At 36.2% G+C, this 22,771-nt stretch overlaps 1 protein-coding gene across 1 annotated transcript in view; it reads left to right on the top strand.

The window, feature by feature from the left end:
* HOMER1 (homer scaffold protein 1) overlaps positions 1-22,771 on the top strand; it is a 90,761-nt gene that overhangs the window by 26,187 nt on the left and 41,803 nt on the right. Inside the window, exons 2-4 of the mRNA XM_070412242.1 lie at positions 9,282-9,438; positions 14,314-14,445; positions 18,159-18,251. Coding sequence (XP_070268343.1) covers positions 9,282-9,438; positions 14,314-14,445; positions 18,159-18,251 — 382 coding nt within the window. The remainder of the gene's footprint in view (positions 1-9,281; positions 9,439-14,313; positions 14,446-18,158; positions 18,252-22,771) is intronic.

The following is a 22,771-nucleotide window of genomic DNA, read 5'->3' as shown; positions in this document are numbered from 1 at the left end:
TGGTGCATGTGCTGTGAAGAGTAATTTGGAAATATTCTATTGTGCATACCCTGTGACCAGGAATTCAGCTTCTAGCCTATCTCTTGCATGTGTCCCCAAGTAAACATACAGGGGCATTTATTTGTAATATTGCAAACATTGAACAACATGTACGTCTAGCAGTAAGGAAATGGCTACCTAAAATAGTCTAGTATTTTCCACTTGAAATACAATGTGAATAATGCAATATTAACTTTGCTTTTAGTTTTAAAAGGTGAAATCAATATATTTTGATAGTTTATCCAATATATTTTTAACATTTGATTAATATAAAAGTCATTGAGATATTTTATATTTTTTATATTCAGCCTTTGAAATCCATTTTTATTGTGCTTAGAGCACATATCAGTTTGGATGCTAAAATTTTTGTTGGAAATACTTGGTCTGGATTTGAATTTCATAAAATTTACACTTGAAACAGTAGATTCATATACCCAAGTTTTTCCATACGTGCTTAAAACTATTTCAATAACTGACTGGGGCATCAAATAAAATTTAAGCTAATTCACTTTCTTGCACTAGCCATACTGCAAATGTCCAGTGGTCATGTGGCTAGTAGATATCATATTGGATAGTGCAGTTCTAATCATTGTATGGACTTTGGCACAGCAGTTAAAATAAATGATCTACATACACATAGAATAAAATGTGGCTGATTGTTCAAATTTCACACTGTCAACAAGAATTTTAGAGAAATGGTGTGATGTTTTGTTGTTTTGAGCATTTAAAAGTATTCAGGATAACACAGGGAATAATATAATATCCATGCAACCACTATGGAAATGTAGCAAATGTTAACATTTTGCCCAAGTACCTTCAGGTCTTTCTCATCGGTCCTGGGTTTATTTGTTTAAGACTATATATGTGTTCAGATACTATATGGATTGAGTTTCTACTTGGTTAGCTTGTAGTAGGTATAAAGGAAAAAATGGTACCTAAGAATATTATTGTTCCTTGAAGTATTATTGGTATTAGAACTTAAATAATCTTGTAACATTTAATTCATTTAAAAAATTTTAGGAATTGAATGTCTACTAGAAAATTACTTATTTTAGATTTTTAGAAAAGTGTTACATATATTAATAAGAATTCTCATTAACAAAAACTATTTTCCTTAGATTTCCCAAGTGTATATTGTCAGTTTTTGGAATTTAACTTTATTTAGTGGAAATTGTTTGGGAAGAGAATATGTAAAGGCTAATAGAATTGAAAATACAATACTAATTTTATTTCCCCCCATTGATTTGAGAGAGAAAGTGAGAGAGAGAAAGAGAGAGAGAGAAATATCGATGTGAGAAATATCAGTTGGTTGCTTCCCGTATGCACACCGGCTGAGGATCAAACCCAAAACCTAGATATGTGCCTTGACTGGGGATCGAACCAGAAATCTTTTGCTGAATGAGACTATGCTCCAATCAACTGAGCCACCCGGCCAGGGCTACAATACTAATTTTAAATGTAACTGAGTTACCAGACATGGGTGTTGATATATTTTAAAACACCCAGTATTTTATCTGGAATGGATAGGGTTTTAAATGGGGAGGAGGGACAGAGGTAATGTCACTTGGCAGTTATTTAATAAATAGCAAGCCAGGTTCTTCAGCATTGAAGATGTTGTTTAAATGTATATATTGAGTGAATTTGCTTGCTCTTTACAATGAATTTCTGCATATACCTGATCTTTTAAATGTAGCTACTTATTAAAGTGCCCAAGGTAAATAAGTATTGGAATTTCTTTGACCTAATGAAAGAACTGTGATGAGTAAAAATTACTTTTAAAATAAGGGATAGTATATAAGGAATATAAACAGTATTCTTATGTTTAAGTATAGTTTTATAATTTAACTAGAGGCCCGATGCACGAAATTCATGCAAGGGGCTAAGCCCTCACAGCTGCAGCAGCTTGCCTTGGCCCTCGCAGCCTCGGCTTCACCCGGAAGGTTGTCTGGAAGGTCATTCAGCTGTCTGGTCTAATTAGCATATTATGCTTTTATTATTATAGATAATCTTAAATTCCAAATGCAAAATTTTAATTTATTTGATATTTTCTTCAGATATGCCAATTAACAACTTGATGTCATGAAAGTATTTCTTTATTTAAATTTTTAAATTACAGTTGACATTCAATATTACATTAGTTCAGGTGTGCAGCATAGTGCTCAGATATTTATGAAGTGGTCCCCTGTGTGAGGCTTGTACCCACCTAACACCATACAGTTATTACAATATTATTGATTATATTCCTTATGCTGTACTTTACATCCCTGTGACTGTTTTATAACAGACAATTTTTACTTCTTAATCCCTTTACTTTTTTTCACTGAAAATATTTTTTATGCTCAGTTGTGATGCAGACAATTATTTTCTAAGTCTTTCATTTGAATGTGCATCTAACCAAATAAAAGATGAAGGAGTTCGGATCATACAATTTTAAAAAATACTTCCAGAAAAGACATTTTGCAGTTGGTAGTGTCACATTTTATGTCTGTATACCTCTGTTATAGCAACATCACAATTTCGTCTTTCTATATACGGGAGTTTTAAAAAACATATGCCTGTTATGTTTTTGGTTCATCACTAGATGGAGTTCTTGCAGTACAACTATGTGTTGGGTAGCCATTAGAATAATCTTTGCTTTCTTAAAGTAAGCATGTGTTTAAAAAAAGCTAAATGTATAAGCAAACAGCTGTTAATCATATAACATGGTAGTAGGAATACATAGTAACATGCAGTCACAATCTTTGCATTGGAGGGCTGGGCAGGGGGCAGTTAAACTGGTTCCCCGATAATCAGTGGAACTACAATTTATATTATTAATTTGCACAGCACAATTCTTTTGAAGAAACTTTAGTGCTTGAGCTTCAGCTTGTCTGAAGACTTGCTGTGCCCTCACATTCCTCAGGCATTCCGTCTGAAGTTACATGGTCATTAGTGTCTGTCCACTCCTTGTCTTATCCTTGCTCGTGTCCTTTTGGCCTCAACAGGTATTGTCCACCCTCTCTTGCCACGTCAAAGTCTAAAAACCAAGCTGAAGATAAAATGTTTTTTCTCTTACTTCCTGTGTGCTTACGGCTCAGGAAGGGGAGGTGTTTTCACCAGGAGGTGAATGTATCTTCAGCACTTCCAGGCCTGCAGTTAGGCATGTTTGGATTTGTGCTTCTCTCCTACTTTCCCTTTATTCCTCTGTATGAGTAATAGAACACTTTTATACCGTGCGCTCTAACCAACTGAGCCAGCTGGCCAAGGCCATGATAAGATCTCTTGATGATTCCCCACACTTTTCACTCCAGCTTGGTTTTCTCTGCTGAGCCCCAGCCTAATATTTTTAAGTTCCTGTGCTGACAGTTTTACATGCAAGGGCCCTGAACTTAGTAAAAACTGAGCTCATCCTCTCCCTGCTGTCCTGCCAGTCCCAGGCTTTACTTTGTTTCCCATCCTGGCCAGTGACATTGTCTTCTTTTCAGTCACCCAAGCCAGAAACCCAGGAGAGAGAGAGTCTCAGATCCTTCCTTCATCTCCTGTGTTAGGATTTCTCAGCCCTGGCACTATTGGCATTTTTGGCTGGATACTTTTTTGTTGTGTGGGGCTGTCCTGTGCATTGTAGATGTTTAGCAACCAGCCCTGGCTTCTCCCCCTTAGGCACTAATAATAATCTCCCTCAGTTGGGCCAACCAAAAATGTCTCCAGATGTTTTGAAATGTCCCTTGAGGAACAAATCACCCCTACTTGAGAACCATTGCCCATGTCTAATCTGTTACTTAACCTTATTGATTCTACTTTCTAAATTTACCTTGAATCCTTCCTCATGTCTTCATCCCACTCCTACCTCCTGTTTTTTGTATGGTTTTGACTAGCCTGCTTTTCTCTGATGTTCTTTCTTCCCAACTCACCCTCTTCAGTGATGCCAAATTTATCTTTCTAAAAGGCAAAGCTGTTCTGTATTTACATCTTTCAGTAGCCTCCAGCCAGGACCCTTGTGAGCTGGCTTCTCTTTATATTTAGCCTTATTTCTCAAAGTCACTCATAATCACTACAGTTTTTGCTACACAGGCCAATGTGCTGAGCCTTCTTACCACTGTGCCATACTGTTTCAAACACTACCTAGGCATCAATTTCTCCATGGTAGCCCTGAGTCACTTTAAGAGAATATCATGGGAAAGAGCATTTTATTTCTAAACATATCTATCTTCCCTCACCAAATTGAATTTTTTAAGGGTGGGGACCATCTCTCAGTTTTTTGCATGTACTAGATAGTCAATGAAAGTTTGCATCATTTATTAATATGCCCTAAGTGATACAGTAACATCCTCATTACTTATAGGAATTCTGTCCCCTGTCAAATTATTATTATTATTTTTAGTTTTTATCATTTAAACTTGGTAGGCTTTTGGCTACAGAAATCTTGTACTATAACTTTCTTTAAGAAATCAGCCATTCAGAGAGAATTGAAGAAAGCAATATATTTCATTGATATCAAATGTCATTTGCTTGTAAAATAGTAGTTTACTCTAAAGATTTTTATTTAGAAGAGAATTAAACTGTGTGGATTAATAGTGCAGATTAATTAAATTGAGTGAATTAATGTGATGTGGGAATTTTTTTCATTGAACTCAAAACATTGCATTTGCATTGAATAAAAATTTGTTGAGTGCAAAAGCAATATCATTGTGTTAACAACTACTTTAGTTTTTTAGAAAATATACTTTTTTTCAAGTTTGGAGTAAAATTTCTTTTGAAAACAGCACATTTCTATAATTACTAGCATGCACTATTTAGAAATTTACCCCGGTTAAATAAAAAATAATTTTTTTAAATCAAGTCGGTAAAAACTAGAGTGTTCCATTCTCTTCCTTACATACCTTAATACAGACAGTTTTGTGTGAGTAGATTATGTGAATTGGAATTAGTCACACTCAGTCCAACCAAGTACATTTATACTGGGGACTTTAATTAAAAGGCAAAAAATGAAAACTAGAGGCTGCAGTGCTTTGGGAAGATAACTCAAGTGTAGCACAGCCTTACTGAAAGTTAAGGATGGGGAAAGGGAATGAATAAGACCTCCCAATTCAGAAGAATTCTTTATTCTGTCACAGTGCAAGATTGTTAAAGTTTATTTATTGAAGAAATCCATATATGATGGCAGTTAAGCCAGAAATGATGACTTTCTGTCACTTTTTAGGGAGTGGCATAAAATATATCACTTCCTTTCAAAAGAGATAGTCTAAATAAGAAAAGTTGTTATAGAGGTTTCCAGAAACAAAACTGGGAAGAGCCAGGTGACCTACAGGGAAGTCCCTCCTTTCACACCTGCTCTCCAAGGACAGAAGGAGATTGTAGGGGACACGTGACACACTGCCCTTTATTTATCTGAAGAGCCGTTTTGTCAAGGACCCATATTTGTCCTGCTTGTCTTCTAATTTCTTTTTTCCATACTCTCCTTTCTTTAAAATTAAAACTTTTAACTTTAACTATTAAAAAATACCAGTTAAACTTCTCTTTAGGACCTTAATCTGCTTTAGGAAAGAAAGGTGTTGTGTTATTTTTGGGGGTGGGGTGGGGGAGGGAGGGGACAAAGAAATGTCTCATAGCTGCTGTTTTCAAAAGAAATTTTATTCCAAACTTGAAAAATTTTGCATTATAATGCTTCTATTATATACAGACAATCTCAGACTGTAAAAAATCTGTAATCATCATATTTTGAATATATTTTTAAATATTTTAATGTTTTAATAGTTTTGGTTCTTGAAGTTATAATTTTTAAAATCTCTTGTACATCTTTAAGGCACTACTTGATCTAATTAAAAGATACTGTTGTGGTGAGCCACTTAGTTTTTCATATACTTTTCTTTTTTTTTTTTTTTTTTTTTACTTTTTTTTTTTTTAATTAAATCTTTATTGTTCAGATTATTACATTTGTTCCTCTTTTTTCCCCCCATAACTCCCTTCCTTCCAGCTCCCACCCCACCCTCCACCCTCACTCCCCACCCACTGTGTTCATCCATAGGTGCATGATTTTTGTCCAGTCACTTCCCGCATCTCCCACACCCCTTTTCCCCCCAAGAATAGTCATTCTATTCCCTTTCTATGTTCCTGATTCTATTATAATCACCAGTTCATTCTGTACATCAGGTTATTTATTCACTTGATTCTTAGATTCATTTGTTGATAGATGCATGTTTGTTGTTCATAATTTGTATCTTTACCTTTTTCTTCTTCTTCCTCTTCTTAAAGGATACCTTTCAGCATTTCATATAATACTGGTTTGGCGGTGATGAACTCCTTTAGCTTTTCCTTATCTGTGAAGCTCTTTATCTGACCTTCAATTCTGAATGATAGCTTTGCTGGATAAAGTAATCTTGGTTGTAGGTTCTTGGTATTCAGCACTTTGAATATTTCTTGCCATTCCCTTCTGGCCTGCAAAGTTTCTGTTGAGAAATCAGCTGACAGTCGTATGGGTATTCCCTTGTAGGTAATTGAGCCTCTTTCTCTTGCTGCTTTTAAGATTTTCTCTTTGTCTTTTGCTCTTGGCATTTTAATGATGATGTGTCTTGGTGTGGTCCTCTTTGGATTCCTTTTGTTTGGGGTTCTCTGCGCTTCTTGGACCTGTAAGTCCATTTCTTTCTCCAGATGGGGGAAGTTTTCTGCCATTATTTCTTGAAATAGGTTTTCAATATCTTGCTGTCTCTCATCTTCTGGCACTCCAATAATTCTGATATTAGACCGCTTAAAGCTGTCCCAGAGGCTCCTTACACTATCTTCACACTTTCGGATTCTTTTTTCATTTTGCTTTTCCAATTGGGTGTTTTTTGTCGAATCTTTTGTTTGATTATTGTGCTCCTCTGGTCTGCTATTGGGTATAATATTCTTTATTTCAGTCTGTGTATGCTTACTTTCTAATTTCTTTATCGTAGCATCGAGGGTCTCATTAGTTTTCGTGAGGTTCTGCACAAATTTATGGCAAGCCCTCAAAATTGCGATTCTTAGCTCCATATCCTCCATTTCTGTCATGTTTTTTTGTCTCCGCATCTTTTATGCTTTTTTGGTGCACCCCCTTGTGGTCTCTGTGCGCAGTCTTGTTCTAGCCAAGCCTTAATTGTTGTAGTTAACACTAGAGGGGTTTGACCACCAGGCCGACTGGCTATAGGAATCAGCTGTATGGAAAATGTCTGCCTTCTGGGGAGGCGCTAATCCAGCCTTTGCCTGAGGCGATCGGCAAATGGCTGTGCGCAGGGTTTGGGCGGGGCGGGATCAACAGGGCGGGCGGAGGGAGCAGTTATGGCCACTCTCAGTCCCGTTCCCAGAGGCTCTGCTTCTCAGAACCCCGGCAGCCGCTGCAAACTTCGGAGAGAAAGCTGCCCTCAGGTTCCAACTGATGCCGGATAATCCCGCTTCTCCCGTTTGAGTCTGGGTCCCTAGAGACTCGCCCGGATCTGGAGCCCAGAGTCTGAGACTCACTCCCAACAGAAAACGACAACCGCGCCCTCAGCCACCAGCCCGCTTTGCGCGCGCACCTCGGTACCTTTGTATTTTCCACACTGCGCCGCCTCTGAGCCTCGATTTGCTGTTCTCTTTCCTTCTAGTTGTAGAGTCTCTCTTCAGCCAGCCTTCCTGTGGTTCTGGGTGATGTCCGTTCAGTCTTTTAGTTGTATTTTTGAAATGGTTGTTTGCAGCAGCGGTCTCCGGTGTTTACCTACGCCGCCATCTTGGTCTCCCAGTCGTTATACTGTTGATATTTGGCTCTGTTGACTAATGAGTTTGCCGACCACTGCCTTAGTCCTTTCAGGCCACTTTAACTGCTGGGGTCCAATCCCAGCGGGTCCAAGGGTCCCCAAAGGTGTGGACAGAGTCGACGAAGAAGGAATGACATGAAGACAGCCTTCAGTTGATCAGCAGCCTAGTCAGGACCTCTAGCCAGGATCTCCAGCCAAAGTTCTGGTCGGAGTTCTGGTTAGGAGCTGATGAGGAGCTGATGAGGATCTGATGAGGATGTGATGAGGATCTGATGAGGATCTGATCCATATACTTTTCAATATAGACATTATACTGATGTAAACTTTCTCAGCAAGTTATTTACCTATTACCAGAATAATATAGTTTTAAATGGGTAACAACCTTTAACCTAGTGAGGGTCAGGTAGAAGATGTATATTTTAACAAGGCATAGTCAGTTCTCATTATTCACAATACAGTGGGGCCTTGACTTACGAATGTCCAGACTAACGAGTTTTTTGAGATACGAGCCGTCTCTCAGCCGATTTTTTGCTTTGAGTTGCGAGCTAAAATTCGAGTTACGAGCCAGCTTCAGATACCCCACCACTAGTGAACGCCACAGTGAACGCCACAACATCAGCCCAGTATCACGTGTCTCACTTGTTCACTTTTGATTTGACATATGAGTAATTTGAGTTACGAGCTCCGTCACGGAACGAATTAAACTCGTAAGTCAAGGCCCCACTGTAGTTATGTTCTTACAAAGGCTCCACAAACACTCAAGTTGTGAATTTTGACCCATTGCTCCTAGGGGCAATATAGGGTCCCTGTGAGCCTCTGTCATAACATTTTCATCAACCCATCAATACACAAGTTTGTTTTATGTGTTTCTGTTTAAAGATACTTTATTTAATATATATTTTTGATTCATTAGCATTGAACTCAAGGCCATTAGCACTGTAACTTATGCCTGAGAAAGCTTATCTAACATATGTTTACTCCATAGGGCACATCACAGCCTCTTGCCCCAGGAACAGATAGCACTTCAGCACTATGCTTGGGGGGCCATTTTAAACAGGGAATGCACCAACAGAAAGCACAAAAATGCAGAATACCCGGTGCTAAATAGATCACACAAAAAGGACACTTGATTATGGTATGAGAGCTGAAACAGCAGGGCTGAGTATTGCCTTGATCAGCGTCAGATAGAAACATGCTTTTCCAAAGATGCACATTTTTCCACTGCAGAAGACCAAGAAAGGACCTCAGGCATTGCTTTTGGGGTTACAAATACATTTTGTTGAGTAGGCAAATTTGCAAGTACAGAATCTTCAATAATGAGGATTGACTGTCATTGTTTTAAAGAAGCTTCTGATTGAATACTTAGAATATTCAAATTTGAAAGCTTCTCTTGTTTTCAGGATGTGGGGAGTTTTTGGTTAAGTGGGGTCATCCTCATAGTTTTCATGTTCTGTTGTCCAGTGGAATAAAATTGGATGGTTTCAGAGTGTCATTTTATTTTCTCCCCCACAGGGAACAACCCATCTTCAGCACTCGCGCTCATGTCTTCCAGATTGACCCAAACACAAAGAAGAACTGGGTACCCACCAGCAAGCACGCAGTTACTGTGTCTTATTTCTATGACAGCACAAGAAATGTCTATAGGATAATCAGTTTAGATGGCTCAAAGGTAAGTTACATTTATTTTAAATAATCTTGCTATTTTGCTTTATACAGTATAACATCTCAGTTTTAGAGGATTTTATCTTTATTAAAATATTGAGAGATTTTAAAACTTTAAAAAACAAAATTGATCATTTTTAAAAAATACTTTTTAAAATTGATTTCAGAGAGGAAGGGAGAGGGAGAGAGAGATAGAAACATCAATGATGAGAGAGAATCATTGATCGGCTGTCTCCTGCATGCCCCACACTGCGGATTGAATCTGAAACCTGTGCATGTGCCCTGACCAGGAATCAAACCTTGACCTCCTGATTCATAGGTTGATGCTCAACCACTGAGCCACGTTGGCTGGGCCAACATTGGTCATTTTTAAGGTAGCGACATTTTTTGTCCACTAAATTATTTGGATTAATCACCTTATATACTAAATTACATGTCAAAATATTCTACAAATCTGAGGTCAGTTTTATTTGGGAAATATTCATTGATTATCTGTTATATGTCAGGCATTTTGCTAGGGGCTGCAAATATAGTGTTGAATAGGGTGGATGCAATTTCTACTCTTATAGGTTAGTATGCTGTTCAAAATCCCTAAATTATATGAAGTCTGTCAATATCAATATTAAAGTTTATTCTGAGCATCCCTCATTCAGGAAGAAGCATATGGACAGTTCCTACATTTTTATTTTTAGGAGAGGCAGATAGTCTAATATTTAAGAGCATAGACTACCTGATTTCACGTCTCAACTATACCATCTACTAAGATTTTGACTTTGGGCAGATTACCTCTCTGCGCTTCATTGTTCTCACCTCAGTGCTTGAAATTGTAAGGATTAAATGAGTTAATATCTGCAAAAACACTTAGGTGGATACCACTTTTTCATCAGTGAATTTTGAACAACACATGAAGATAAAGAAATGCCAAGCATCGTATTCTGGATGTAAAGTGTGTAGAATGAGGGCTCCGTTCTTTTTCTTCAAGCGTTCATGAAGCCATGAGGCCTTTCTATTCTCAGAAATTTTAGCAATTTAGTTTAGGGGTTAAGGACACAGACTATATAGCCAGACTGTCTGGTCTGAATTTTTGCTCTACTACTTATAAGCCATTTGGCCTAGAGCAAGATATTTAATATCTTAGTGCCTCTGTTTTCTCATCTGTAAAAAAGAATTAGTAAGTTGTCTACGTCATCATATCGTGGGATTGTTGTGAAGATGAAATACATTTAGGCAAAAGCCCTCCAAGGGTGTATAGTAATCCCTATACAAACACAACTGTTACTGTTGCCATTATTAATATTATTAAGCTATTAATTATGTAGTACTTAGTGGTTTGGGGGAATAAAAGAAAAATCTAATTTAATGCTCAAACTTCAGTCTTTTCTGTGTGCTCATTTCTTGTCTCATTAACTAGATTATAGTACCCAGGGGCTATTTGTACTTCGGTTCACAAGTGACTAACTTGTATTTATTTGAATAATTGATCCTATTTTCATTTTCATTTGGAGGATTTAAAGGACTTGGGAAATTGAAATAGTTAATTTTTGTGAAGGTTTTTTAAAATTTAATTTTATTGTTTAAGGTATTACAAATAGTAGTACATATGTCTCCTTTTTTTCCCCCCCACTGACCTCCCCCCGGCCTCCCCTATCCCCCAGCATTTGCCCTCGTCCCCCCTCTCCCCTGTGCCCCCAGTGTCTTGCGTCTGTTGGTTGTGCTTATATGCATGCATACAAGTCTGAAAGTGTTTTGTTTTTTTTAATGAAGAACAATTTTGTCATATTTTATAAGTATTTAGTGAAATTAACAGATATTAATTATTATTAATTTAGACTCTAGAATGTTAATTTATTTCTTTTCCCTGATTCGAATCTTTAGTTCTCTATAATGTGTGTTTCTCTCTTGGCCCAAACCACAGATAAAATGTCATTTTATTAGACAGGAGAGTTAAATGGTATAAAAAATAAAGTTCAACTGAAGTAGTCTCATGTACTATGTGTTTAAGTAATCCTCGTGTGTCTTCCTTCTGAAGCAATATGAACTATTGCTTCTGGCATTTTTATTTTTGAGTGTACTTTGCAGCTTGTAATTTTTAGGCTCTTAAAAAACTCTTATGAAAAAGTTTTTGTTTCGTTTCTTTTAATAAAATCTACCCTCTGTAGCAATTACATTTTTCTATCACATTTTCTACTTTCTAGTTACCTTTCTAAGCTGATGCCGTTAACCACTGCAGTTCCCTGCAGGAGTTGTCAGGGTTTTTTTTGTTTTTTTGTTTGTTTTTTATAAGCACTACTGGTTTATTTGATGCAGCTAAATGAGTGTTTTTCTTACCTCCCTCACTTCTGTTTCTGCACAGCATGAGCAGTTGAGAAGGCCTTGGGTGCCCTGGCTAGAGAATGTGCTTTTACTGTGCATATACAGTGTGCAGAGGCATCAGCGTGGCCAGGGGCCAGGATCAGGGACTACATGATCTGTAAGAACACAGCATTTCTAATTCTTCTCCTTGAAAGGACAAGAACTTTGGGATTGAGAGACATGTTTATTTTATAGAGCTAATTTTTTTTCTTTTAAATGGATTCATTGTAGCATTCTATTCAAGGAAGTCTAATAAAATATATTTTTAAGGAAATGTTCAGAATGAGGATTAAAATGGAACTCTTAAACTGAAAAGTAGAAAAAAGTTCATTTGAAATAGTTAAAACTGAAGGTCAGTACCAGCAGCACATGGGTGGGTTTCCTCAGCTGCCTGTAACCCCTATCGCCATCTCACTTTCTGAGTTCATTAGGGTAACATGTTAAATGCCCTTCTCTTCTTGAAAACACAAATGTGCCTTCCTCGGGGAATACTCCAGGACCAGGGGATCTAAAGTAGTGCCTGACAGTCCTGGCTGTCTAGCCTTTCAGTCTCTATCATATCCTGGTCTTATGGTCTTCATAAGCACTCACCACTCACCGAAAATTGGTCAGCTATTTATTTACGTGGTCATTGACTGATGCTTTTTGTTCTAGAATGTGATCCACAATCATATTGCCTCTTGTTGTATCTCAAGTTTATAGAATTGTGCTTGACATTAATAGGTACTCAATAAAATAGTTGAATAACCAAATGATTCCTTAGCAAATTAATACAGTAGATGCCCCTTACCCACAGGAAATACTTCCAAGACTGTGAGTGGGTGCCTGAAAGTGCAGATAGAACTGAATTTTTTCCTGTACAAACATACTTTTTCTTTGGTATATTCAAATTGCCAGTGTCACTACTCTTGTGCTTTGGGGCCATTATTAAGTGATAAAGGTCACTTGAACACAGTGTGACATTCGACAGTCAGCCTGATAACCTAGACAGGTACTGAGTGACTATGGGCAGGTAGTGTGGCTAATGCTGGACAAAGGCATGACTCAGGAGGCATGATTCAAAGGCAAGACAGGACAGTGAGAGATTTCATCATACAACTCAGAACAGCATGCAACTTAAACTTATGAATTGTTTATTTCTGGGAATTTTCCATATAATATTTCAGTCTTCTGTTGTTCACAGGTAACTGAAACTGGATACAGGGGGACTACTGTATATTATTTTCCATTCAGTCTTTCCATTTGATGACAATCTCTCAAATTAGTGCAGTTATTAGCCACATTTTACAGGATCTAAAATGACATGCTAGGAAAAGCATCTTTTGAATTGAAGAGTAAGGAGGTATATGAGTATATAAATTTTGTAAGAGGTAAACAAAAAAGCTTAATCAAGGACAAGGGCTCCATATAACAACAGGTAACACATTTACTGTCTATAAGAGGAAGCAAGGGACCACTCTCTCTTCTACTGTCTTCTTTAGCAGGCAGGTGTCATACATTCATTATTGTAACTTCACCAGTACCTGCTTAGCTCATAAATATTTACATTATACAGTTGTTCACATGGTAAACATTTAGCTTTGTTCTAAAAATGCTTGATTTTCATTCCATATTTAATAATTTTCCAGAAAACCACTTACGAATGTGATCACATGTGCATTTTTATTATTATTGAATCACTTTGTAATCTCAATTTTTGGAGGGCATTAAACTTAAATAAAATGGGTTCTATACTTTTACAGTACTGACAGAGGAAATGAATTTAAGTTAATATGTTATAATTTTAGTGATCACCAAAGTTAATATTTAATAACATACTAAAATACTAGTTTTCTAAGAAACTATGTGTTAAACAGAAATGATAGTGATTCTCAAGATTATGAATTTATACCACTTTACCAGAAAAGAAATAAAGTATGTATTTAGGGGTTTGTTTTTCCCTTGAGTAAAGGAAAAATGCTAAATGATTGAAAGTCTTTTCTTTATCATGATATATTTCAGGTAAGTCAGGTTTTGGAAAATTGTTGATTATGCATTTTAGAAAATTTGTGTACAAATAGAAAATTTGTCCTATTGATGTATTCATTTTTGTAAGATTTTTTGGAGAGTGGGAGCTAACTATTTTCAAGAAATAACTATTAAAACTTACTTGCTTTTAGTGACTATCACCAAAATTAATAGATGTTAAATAAAATTAAAACAAAATTAATAGATATTGACCCTAAATGTTCAAAGGGAAGAAATTAATTACACTAAAAGCTCTTTAAAATTTTTTTGCATCATAAGAAAACTTATTTTGACTGTAAGGTATTGAAATTTTTGATAGATTGCCATTATATTTATAGTTCTAGTAGTTACCTTATTTCCACTCTGTCACTTGCAATAATATAAACTATTTCTGTAACTATACTGTATATTTAATGTACTGGCTCATTAAGAATCCTAAGTTTTTATGTAACGAAATAATTCTGTGTTTAAATGTCTCTTTGCTAATTTTGGGCAGGTTACTCATACTTGCTTTATTTTTCAGGCAATAATTAATAGCACCATCACCCCAAACATGACATTTACGAAAACATCTCAGAAGTTTGGCCAGTGGGCCGATAGCCGGGCAAACACTGTTTATGGACTGGGATTCTCTTCTGAGCATCATCTTTCAAAAGTAAGTTAATTCCTCAGATCTCAGTGGAAATCTTCGTCTTCGGGTCAGATATCTTAAATATATAGTAGCAAATGGAGAGTGTAAAATATATAGGAGAAATTTGTTTAATATTCTCAGAACTGTTGTAATTTTAAAGCAGGAAGAGATCATTGGATTCTATTGTCAATTGGAAAATTCATTGCACACATTAAAAATAGTCACCGCTGATTGAGAAGGCTTTGCATAGTTAACTGTGTGTATGATAGGAAATAAAACATGTGAATCACCACTTCAGAATGGACTTTGCTCATGACTTTACATCCTTAGTTGGAGATGGTCTGCAAGATAGGTAGACACCAAGCTCTTATGAGTTGTGAAAACTCAAGCTGATAATGGTATATATTTCAACTTTCTGACGTGACAGCAGACACACATAAATCACTATGTTTAGGGAAAGTTGTGCATTGTCTGGGTCAGAATTATTCTGAGCTCTCTGATGCAATACAGAGACCCCATAGATACTATGAGGAGTTCTTGGGAAATACTAACTGAGTGAAGTACTGTGGCCAGAAAAGCCAATATAATACAGACCATCACCAGGAAACAAAACAGTTGTCCTGCCTATAAGCCAAGTCGAGCAGTCTTCACACCTTGAGTCTGTGGCTGTCGCATGGAAAGAGTGTGTAAGGAAAAGAGGAAACTATCTCCCTAAGATGATGAAGAAAATGAGTATTACTCACTTTTGCTCTTCAAATTTTACGCTCACCAGACCCAAAGATTTATGCTGAAAACTTCTCTGAAGCATTCAGTTAGGACAACCCTACATTTGAAACATTTTACATGTGTTTTAGTATACACAGGATCTCATGGCTTGAGACTTCAAATAGTTTGGGTCATTCAGATTCTTTTTAAAAGTCTTACACTTTTTGTGAATATTTATTGACTTGAGGTTACTATTAGATAGTTCAGTGGATGTCACATGGAAAGAGTATGTAAGGAATAAGTATGAAATAAGCTACTTTGTTTCCTTTTGTTTTAGTTGTAAACATCCCTTAACACTTGTTTTCAAATGTTATCTTTTTCATAAATTGCAGTTTGAAGCTCAATTTTTAGACTATTTTAACTTTTGCCTTGGTAATTATAAGACATTCTTTATAGGATAATTAAAACAACCAAGTTACCTGCTTTGATTTCTCTTACACCCATCTAATTCTCTAAATACATTACTTGAACTGTAGTAGAGGTATGAGTTTAGATTCAAAGTATTTCAACATAACAGGGACACAGGTATCTGGCTGAGCATTGTCCCTCCATAAATAATTCCCTTAGGAAATAATACGTTTATTCTAATACTTTTGCCATTACTCAGAACCTTAGAACTTTTCTTTTGGAACCATTCATTACAGACTATAGCAAGAATAAAATAAAACTATAATTATATTCCACTTGCTGAATTTTTGGTTAGCACAGGAACTAAAATGTGGCTTAATATCTTCACTAAACTTGCATGAAATGATTTTTGAGCTTAAGTAATTTTGACCATATATTAAGTTTTTCATTGTGTCTTTCAGGTTAGTGGGAAAGTAGCTAATGTAATAAAGGAATCGTTTATTAAATTCTGTTCAATTATACTGTCTCCTCTCATTTGATCTTCTTTTCTGGGAATGGCTTTAATATTTCAAGAATTTTATTTTCCTTTCTTAAATTAAGAATATATTTTTGACCAACCTTACCAGTAGTGAATTCTAGTATTTTGCATGTGGGTTGACTATCAGGAAACAACCTATTAGCTCTCAGAGCCAAGTCCAGGTTTTTATTCACTAGATTTGGCTCCAAGAGTTTACAGTTAATCTCTTCAGAATGCTTTGGAACAAAGCATTCTGAAGAGACTAGCCTTGAAGTCTAATGTGGATGCTTTATAGACTGTAAAGGACCCAACGGAGTGTATAATATTTTATATAAATGAAGCAAACATAAATATTCTGACTTGTTTTATCATTAAAATATATAAATGAATGCAAGGGGTTGGAGAAGCCCCTGAAGGCAATTATAGACAGAGGCCTCTCAAAGTAAGGGAGAGTGGCAGTATTAGAACAGGATGGTTCGTTAAGGTTGATGTATGAGAAAAGTTACAGCTATGCTTTAGTGCTTCCTGTGTTGTATTTTGTTATCATGGAAACTTAAGTCTTTAAAAATTAGCAATAGCATAGGTCTTTGTGAAGTTGAGAAGGGTTTTAAACATTAACTACTTTGGAATGCTAAATGAGTGTAAGAAAAGCTTTCTGTACTACAGATTACATAAAGAGAAATTAATTATGGTTAATTAATTCCACCAACATGAATAAGACCTTTCAAGCTTTGTATTCAGTTTTGTGTTTTTTTGTGTTTTTTTTTTTTTTCTGTAAGGAGATGTTCTGTTTAATTAGCACAGGAACTAAAGTATAGTATAGAGATTCACTTCCCAGATCTACAAGTTGTAGGAGGGGGTGAAAGATTTAAAGCAAGAAGGAAAAGTTGCAATGACAACTCTAATTTTGATCCTCCTCTATCTCCCAAAGGCACATCAGAGTATCATGAGCCTTTCCTACCAAAGCTTTCCTTCCCAAGACAGAAATGAAATCAGGGTTGGCTTATGGGGTTTGAGGAGAGAACGATCATTTCATATTTTTATTACCAACTTTAACCAAGTGGTTTAAATTGCATAGAGATTTTAGGGCTTTTTTTGTTGTTGTTGTTTTTTAGTCCTCACAGGACATGCTTTTTATTTATTAGAAAGAGAGAGAGAGAGAGAGAGAGAGAGAGAGAGAGTGTTTGGTTGTCTCCTATACGCACCCGACTGGGAATTGAACCAGCAACCTAGGTATGTGCCCTGATTGGGAATCGAACCTGAAACCTTTTGTTGTACGGGACGATGCTCCAACCAGGCCACCCGGCCAAGAAAAAGAAATTTTAGGTTTTTAAATTTGGTTATTTTGTAACCATAACTTACTCTCCCTGAGAATAGTGGTAAACTAGTATCTACTTCCAACACATAGATAAGGTAGTATTTGTGGCTGTGACGTTTATAGATTTCTGTGAGTTCCTAAGAATTAGCATTTTATGTACAGTAATTTTTTAAATTGTTACCAATCTGAAAGACCTTTTGGAGACATATTATTCCTTCTGCTGCTGTACATTGGCTGTTTAGGAGTCTTTAGAAATGAAGTTTTATTAATGTCAGTTAGTGGTAATAGTAAATGTTGCTGTTTGTATTGTTGAAAATAAAATACAAGAGTTTATATTATAGTAAAAGTTAAGAGCATGCTCCAGATACTGAGATGTTTAGGAGTTGATACTTAAGAGATTCCCTTTTTTCCATGATAAACAAACATGGTATGCCCATCTTTACTGATTCCTCTCCTGATGTGTACCCCCCCCCCCCCAACCCCTGCCCGTTTTAGTAAAGTATATATGAAAAACCAAGGAAGGACTTAGGTAAGCTAGCTGACACCAGATTCTAACTTAGTTATGTTATGATGTTTTTGAATGAGATTTGTCAATGTACTTTGCAGTATACATATGTTTTAGTATTTGGTTTCTTTTTTTGTCATTTTCATATTATACTTATAATTGATTTGAGGGGTAGGTTGCATGCATAAGAGTCAGTTATAGAAACGATAAAAGAAAATTAAGGTAAAAGTGAGCATTGCAACTTATTTTTATTTGGTTAATGTATATAGTCTTTATACATTCAGTTTGCAGAAAAGTTTCAGGAATTTAAAGAAGCTGCTCGACTAGCAAAGGAGAAATCACAAGAAAAGATGGAACTTACCAGTACACCTTCACAGGTGGGTATTTAATTTCCATTCTTATTTATGAGCCTTGTTCATTTTAGATGATATCCTTCATGCCAGAGTCAAACTTAAGAACATAATGGCAAAATTAAGATAATTTTCAAATTGAACACAGAAATGTACCCTTTAGTTCATCTGTACTAGTCAAGAAAGAAAGGTGTTTGTCCTATATGCCAGTGTCTACAAGAATCTGGGGATGGGGAGGGATTAGCTTAGCAATTAAAACGCAGATTTTTAAAATGTGGATACAACTTAAAAAACAATCGTACATATAGAGCATAGACCGATCTATTGTTTGTGTTCTGTGCTAGTCACTGAGGTGCAGCTACTAGAGGAGACAAAGACGGGGGAGGCTCAGGAAAACAGGAGTAGAGTTCAGTTTTGTGCTTTTTCTCTTTAGTAACTATTTTTGAAGTTTCCTTGGGAGTTTTATGAAGATCAGATGTACAATTGTTTCTCTGGAATGATGTCATTAGTAGCAGATTTACATAAAACTTCCTTGAGGAAGTAAATAGAAATTGCCTTGGAATTTAGTGACTAGCCAAACGATTGGAACATTTTAGAAAACTTTCACTATTCACTTTCTTCCCCAACCTGGCACCAAACTCTATTTGGCAAACCCTACTGGTGTAAAGAGTTTTGGGTGTGTATTTTTTTTTAAAGGAAAGGAAAGCTCTCTTAAGTATGCTTAAAGTACATATTTCCTCACAGTCTAAGGGTTTACTCTGGATTGAAGCTTCATTATACTATCTCTGTACTAACACTGACCAGGAATAACATGAATGATAATTTTGAAATTTCCTTTGAATCTATCTTCCCTGAGTGCTCTGATGGTATAGTGATACTTTTAAGCATAAAAGCCTGTTTAAAATTTAGTACCAATACGTGCTGGGAACGTCAGTTACTCGGTGAATGATTGTAGTGTAAGAGAATACTCAAATGATTCCAATGATACTGTAAAAGATTACATTTTGCCTTTGTACTTAGTTTCTGTTTCTCCAATCATAACTTGCTTTTGTTTAATTGGCCATGAACTACTACAGGTTGCTAAGATACCTGCTCCTCCTTGGTGGAAGGAGTGTCTTTAAGCCTTTACATTCATTGAAGGGATATATCCAAGACATACCATAAGCTCATCAGTATTTGAGAGCCAAAATATATTGACACCAATTAATCTTTTCAAAATATTTGAAGTTTGATTGTTAATTGAAGCTAGAGAAATAGTGAAAAAAAAAAAAAGAAAAGAAAAAGTATTTCTTTTCACTTCTCTTTTCTCCCCTTTTTGTGACAGTCCATTACAGGTGTCATTAATATTAGTTTTAGTTTGCAGTGTTTGAACGCTGGCTACTCCGATCCTATTCAGCTAGAGAACAGAGCTTGGTTCTCAGTGGTTTAACCCAACTTGCTAAATTAACGCTCTGCCTGGAGAATTGAATATGACTCATGAATTTAGCAAAAGGATCAGAAGGTTATATGGGATAATTAATAATAATAAACTCTTAGGCATAGCTTTTGTTTTTGTTTGAGGAGGGATAAACAAGTGGTTCAGAGTATGGGTGTTCAAGTCTGACAGGCTTAGTCATAAATCCTTTTTCTGTCACTGTGTGATCTTGCTAAAATTGCTTATATATCTGTAACATGAATATTTCATTACTTGCTTTATAGGATGGTTGGGAGGAACAAGTATGATAATGGCAACGTTAATATAACAGACTAGAGGCCCAATGCATGAATTCATGTACGGGTGGGGTCTGGATGGCCGGCTCCGATTGGGGCCAGGCCGGCCAGGGGGAGGGCCCTCGGGTGGTTGGCCGGCCGGCCCCACCCCCTGGTCGAACTCTGGGTTGAACTCCCAGTCGAACTCCCGGTTGAGGGGACAATTTGCGTATTAGCCTTTTATTATATAGGATGACATTATGCCAGTGTCATACGATCATGGCAATAGAGACTGTTTTTGAATCTGGTTTTCTGATTTAAGCAAGTTACTATTTTTTAAAAATCTATAAAATGGGAATAAGAAGAGTTATCTTCTTATAGGGTTTTGTGAGAATTGAATGAGGAGTACAAAGTGCTTGGCATATAGTAAATGCTTAATGTCAACAGCTGTTGTTGGTGATGTGGTTGCTATGGTGAAGATAATGATGTAAAACCTCAACATAGGATCTGGCACATAACAGTTATTTAGAAAAACACAAATTCCTTAATTGAATAAAGCCTGCATCAGAATCCCCTGGAAGAGCTGTTAAAACACAAGTTGCTGGTTCCCACCGGAAGAAGTCTGATTTGGTGAGGCTGAGATGGGGCCCAGGAATGTGCATTTCTAACAAGTTTCCAGAGATGCTGATGCTGTCAGTCTGGGGACCACACTATGAGAAGCAGTGCCATGGACAAACCATCCCACCTCTCTGAAAGCAGTCTGGCATTTAGAGCAAAGTTATTCACTTCCCCATTCTTAGACTCCCGAGTGCGATCATGTCAGATAACCTTTTTTTTAAATGATTCTTTATTGTTGAAAGTATTACCAATAATCTTAATGTTTTCTTGATCAAGGTTGCATCTTTAGGAATAGGTTGAATTACATATTGTTAGTTTCTTTCATATCACTCTTTATTTTTTATTTTTTAAATATATTTTATTGATTTTTTACAGAGAGGAAGGGAGAGAGATAGATAGTTAGAAACATCGATGGGAGAGAAACATCGACTAGCTGCCTCCTGCACATCTCCCACGGGGGATGTGCCCGCAACCCAGGTACATGCCCTTGACCGGAATCGAACCCGGGACCTTTCAGTCCGCAGGCTGACGCTCTATCCACTGAGCCAAACCGGTCCTGGCTCATATCACTCTTTAAATAATAGACATTAACTTAGAACATTTTCCTCTATGGAAGATCTTATGTTCTTATGTTTCCATGGAAATCTTATAAACAGTTAATTTTATATCAAATCAAGAGTTATGATTGGTTCTATTCCTGAAATATTTTATATGGTTCATAGTAAAAATACTGTATTCCAGTTAACTTGTTAGGTATTTTTCTCAGAATATGCATTAAAGATAAAAGGTTTATATAATCAGATATTATCAAAGTTTTTCTTCAGTGGAGTCTAGAAAAACAATTTAGCTGTCATTTGTCTAAGACTTTTAAATTGAGTCAGGAAGGAGAAAGAGAAGAATAGAAGGAAGGGATCATAGATGGAGCATTATGCAGAAGGTACTGTTGTGAGGGGGGGAGGATGGAAACAAATTAGCCACTCTATCTGAGACAGGAAGGAAGAATAAAAATGGATTCAGATACAGATAAGAGGGAGATTGAGGAAGCCTATGCCAATTTATTTCTAGTTTCTCTGTGAAAGAGGAAGGACAACTAAAAAGAGAGAAGGCTTGAACAGAGGTTTGGAACAGCTGTTAGGTAAAGAAAAAAGAGTCAAACCGAGTAGGTAAAGATTACTCGGCACTTCTAGAGCATAATTAAAGTCAGAGCTCAAAATTATCTTTATGGCACCAATCAGCATATTTAACAGTATATTTTCTCTCATAGCTCTCGGTAGCTTGGGCACATAAGAATAGGGAATGATGGTTCATTTTATATGAAATTAAAATTGACAACATAGATGTTATAAAAGGTAAAGGAAACCTGAAAATTGGGATGATGCTAGCGAGAGTGTAATTAACATGATTGGCTTTATGATGTCTGGAGAGAAATAAAACCAAAGATTGTTAGTCTTGAGGTTGAAGAGCAGGTGGAAAGTGGGTTAGGTTGAGAGGACAGGAGGGGATACAGCACAAGCTCTCTTTGGTTGGAATCAAAACTAGTAGTTGATGAGTTAATCTAAGAAGTCAGTGAATGTGAAGAATTTTTAAAAGATTCTTTAAAATTTATAAATTAAAATTCAATATTATTATGTTTATTTACTCACCCATATTTTGATTTAGAGGTGAAGTCTTTTCTTTGAATATGAATTGATTGGAATTCCAGGTTGTCTTTCTTACATAAATTATACCAATAATTAATTGCCTGCAATTTTCTGAATATTTTTTCTCAAAATAGAGCTAACCCTTGGCACTTGCAAAGAAATCTGAATGTGCTATTAGTATATTTTTCTGTCATCTTTATGATATTGTCCATAATTGACTTGGAAGGAGTCACTTTGGATAGTGTTCCCATTATTCCCTTAGTATGATTTGACTTTGTTGTAAACAATTTTATGTTGCACATTATCTTATGAACTTTATCCATGCATTGACTGTTAGTGGAAACAAAGAGGATTCAGGAGAAAGATTTAATGAGTGAAATTAAAGGTTGAAATAGAGGTTCCATTAATATTTAAAAAATAATTAAGTGATAATGTGGAATCAAGAGAGTCATCTTTTGATCTTTGATAGCTTATATAATTTATAGCATTGTGGTACTATTAGCTAAATTATATTTAAGTGTGAAATAAAATGCATTCGGTGGTGTAAAACCATAAGCCCCCTCAAAAAAAAAGTCTCACCACATCAATATTTTCCATATT

This window comes from Myotis yumanensis, unplaced genomic scaffold (genome assembly GCF_028538775.1).
Source record: "Myotis yumanensis isolate MYYU_CA2020_CCGP unplaced genomic scaffold, mMyoYum1.0.hap1 SCAF_4, whole genome shotgun sequence".
In the NCBI taxonomy this organism is placed as follows: Eukaryota; Metazoa; Chordata; class Mammalia; order Chiroptera; family Vespertilionidae; genus Myotis; species Myotis yumanensis.
The sequence above is the reverse complement of the archived record's forward strand: the minus strand, read 5'-3'. Positions and strand labels throughout refer to the sequence as shown.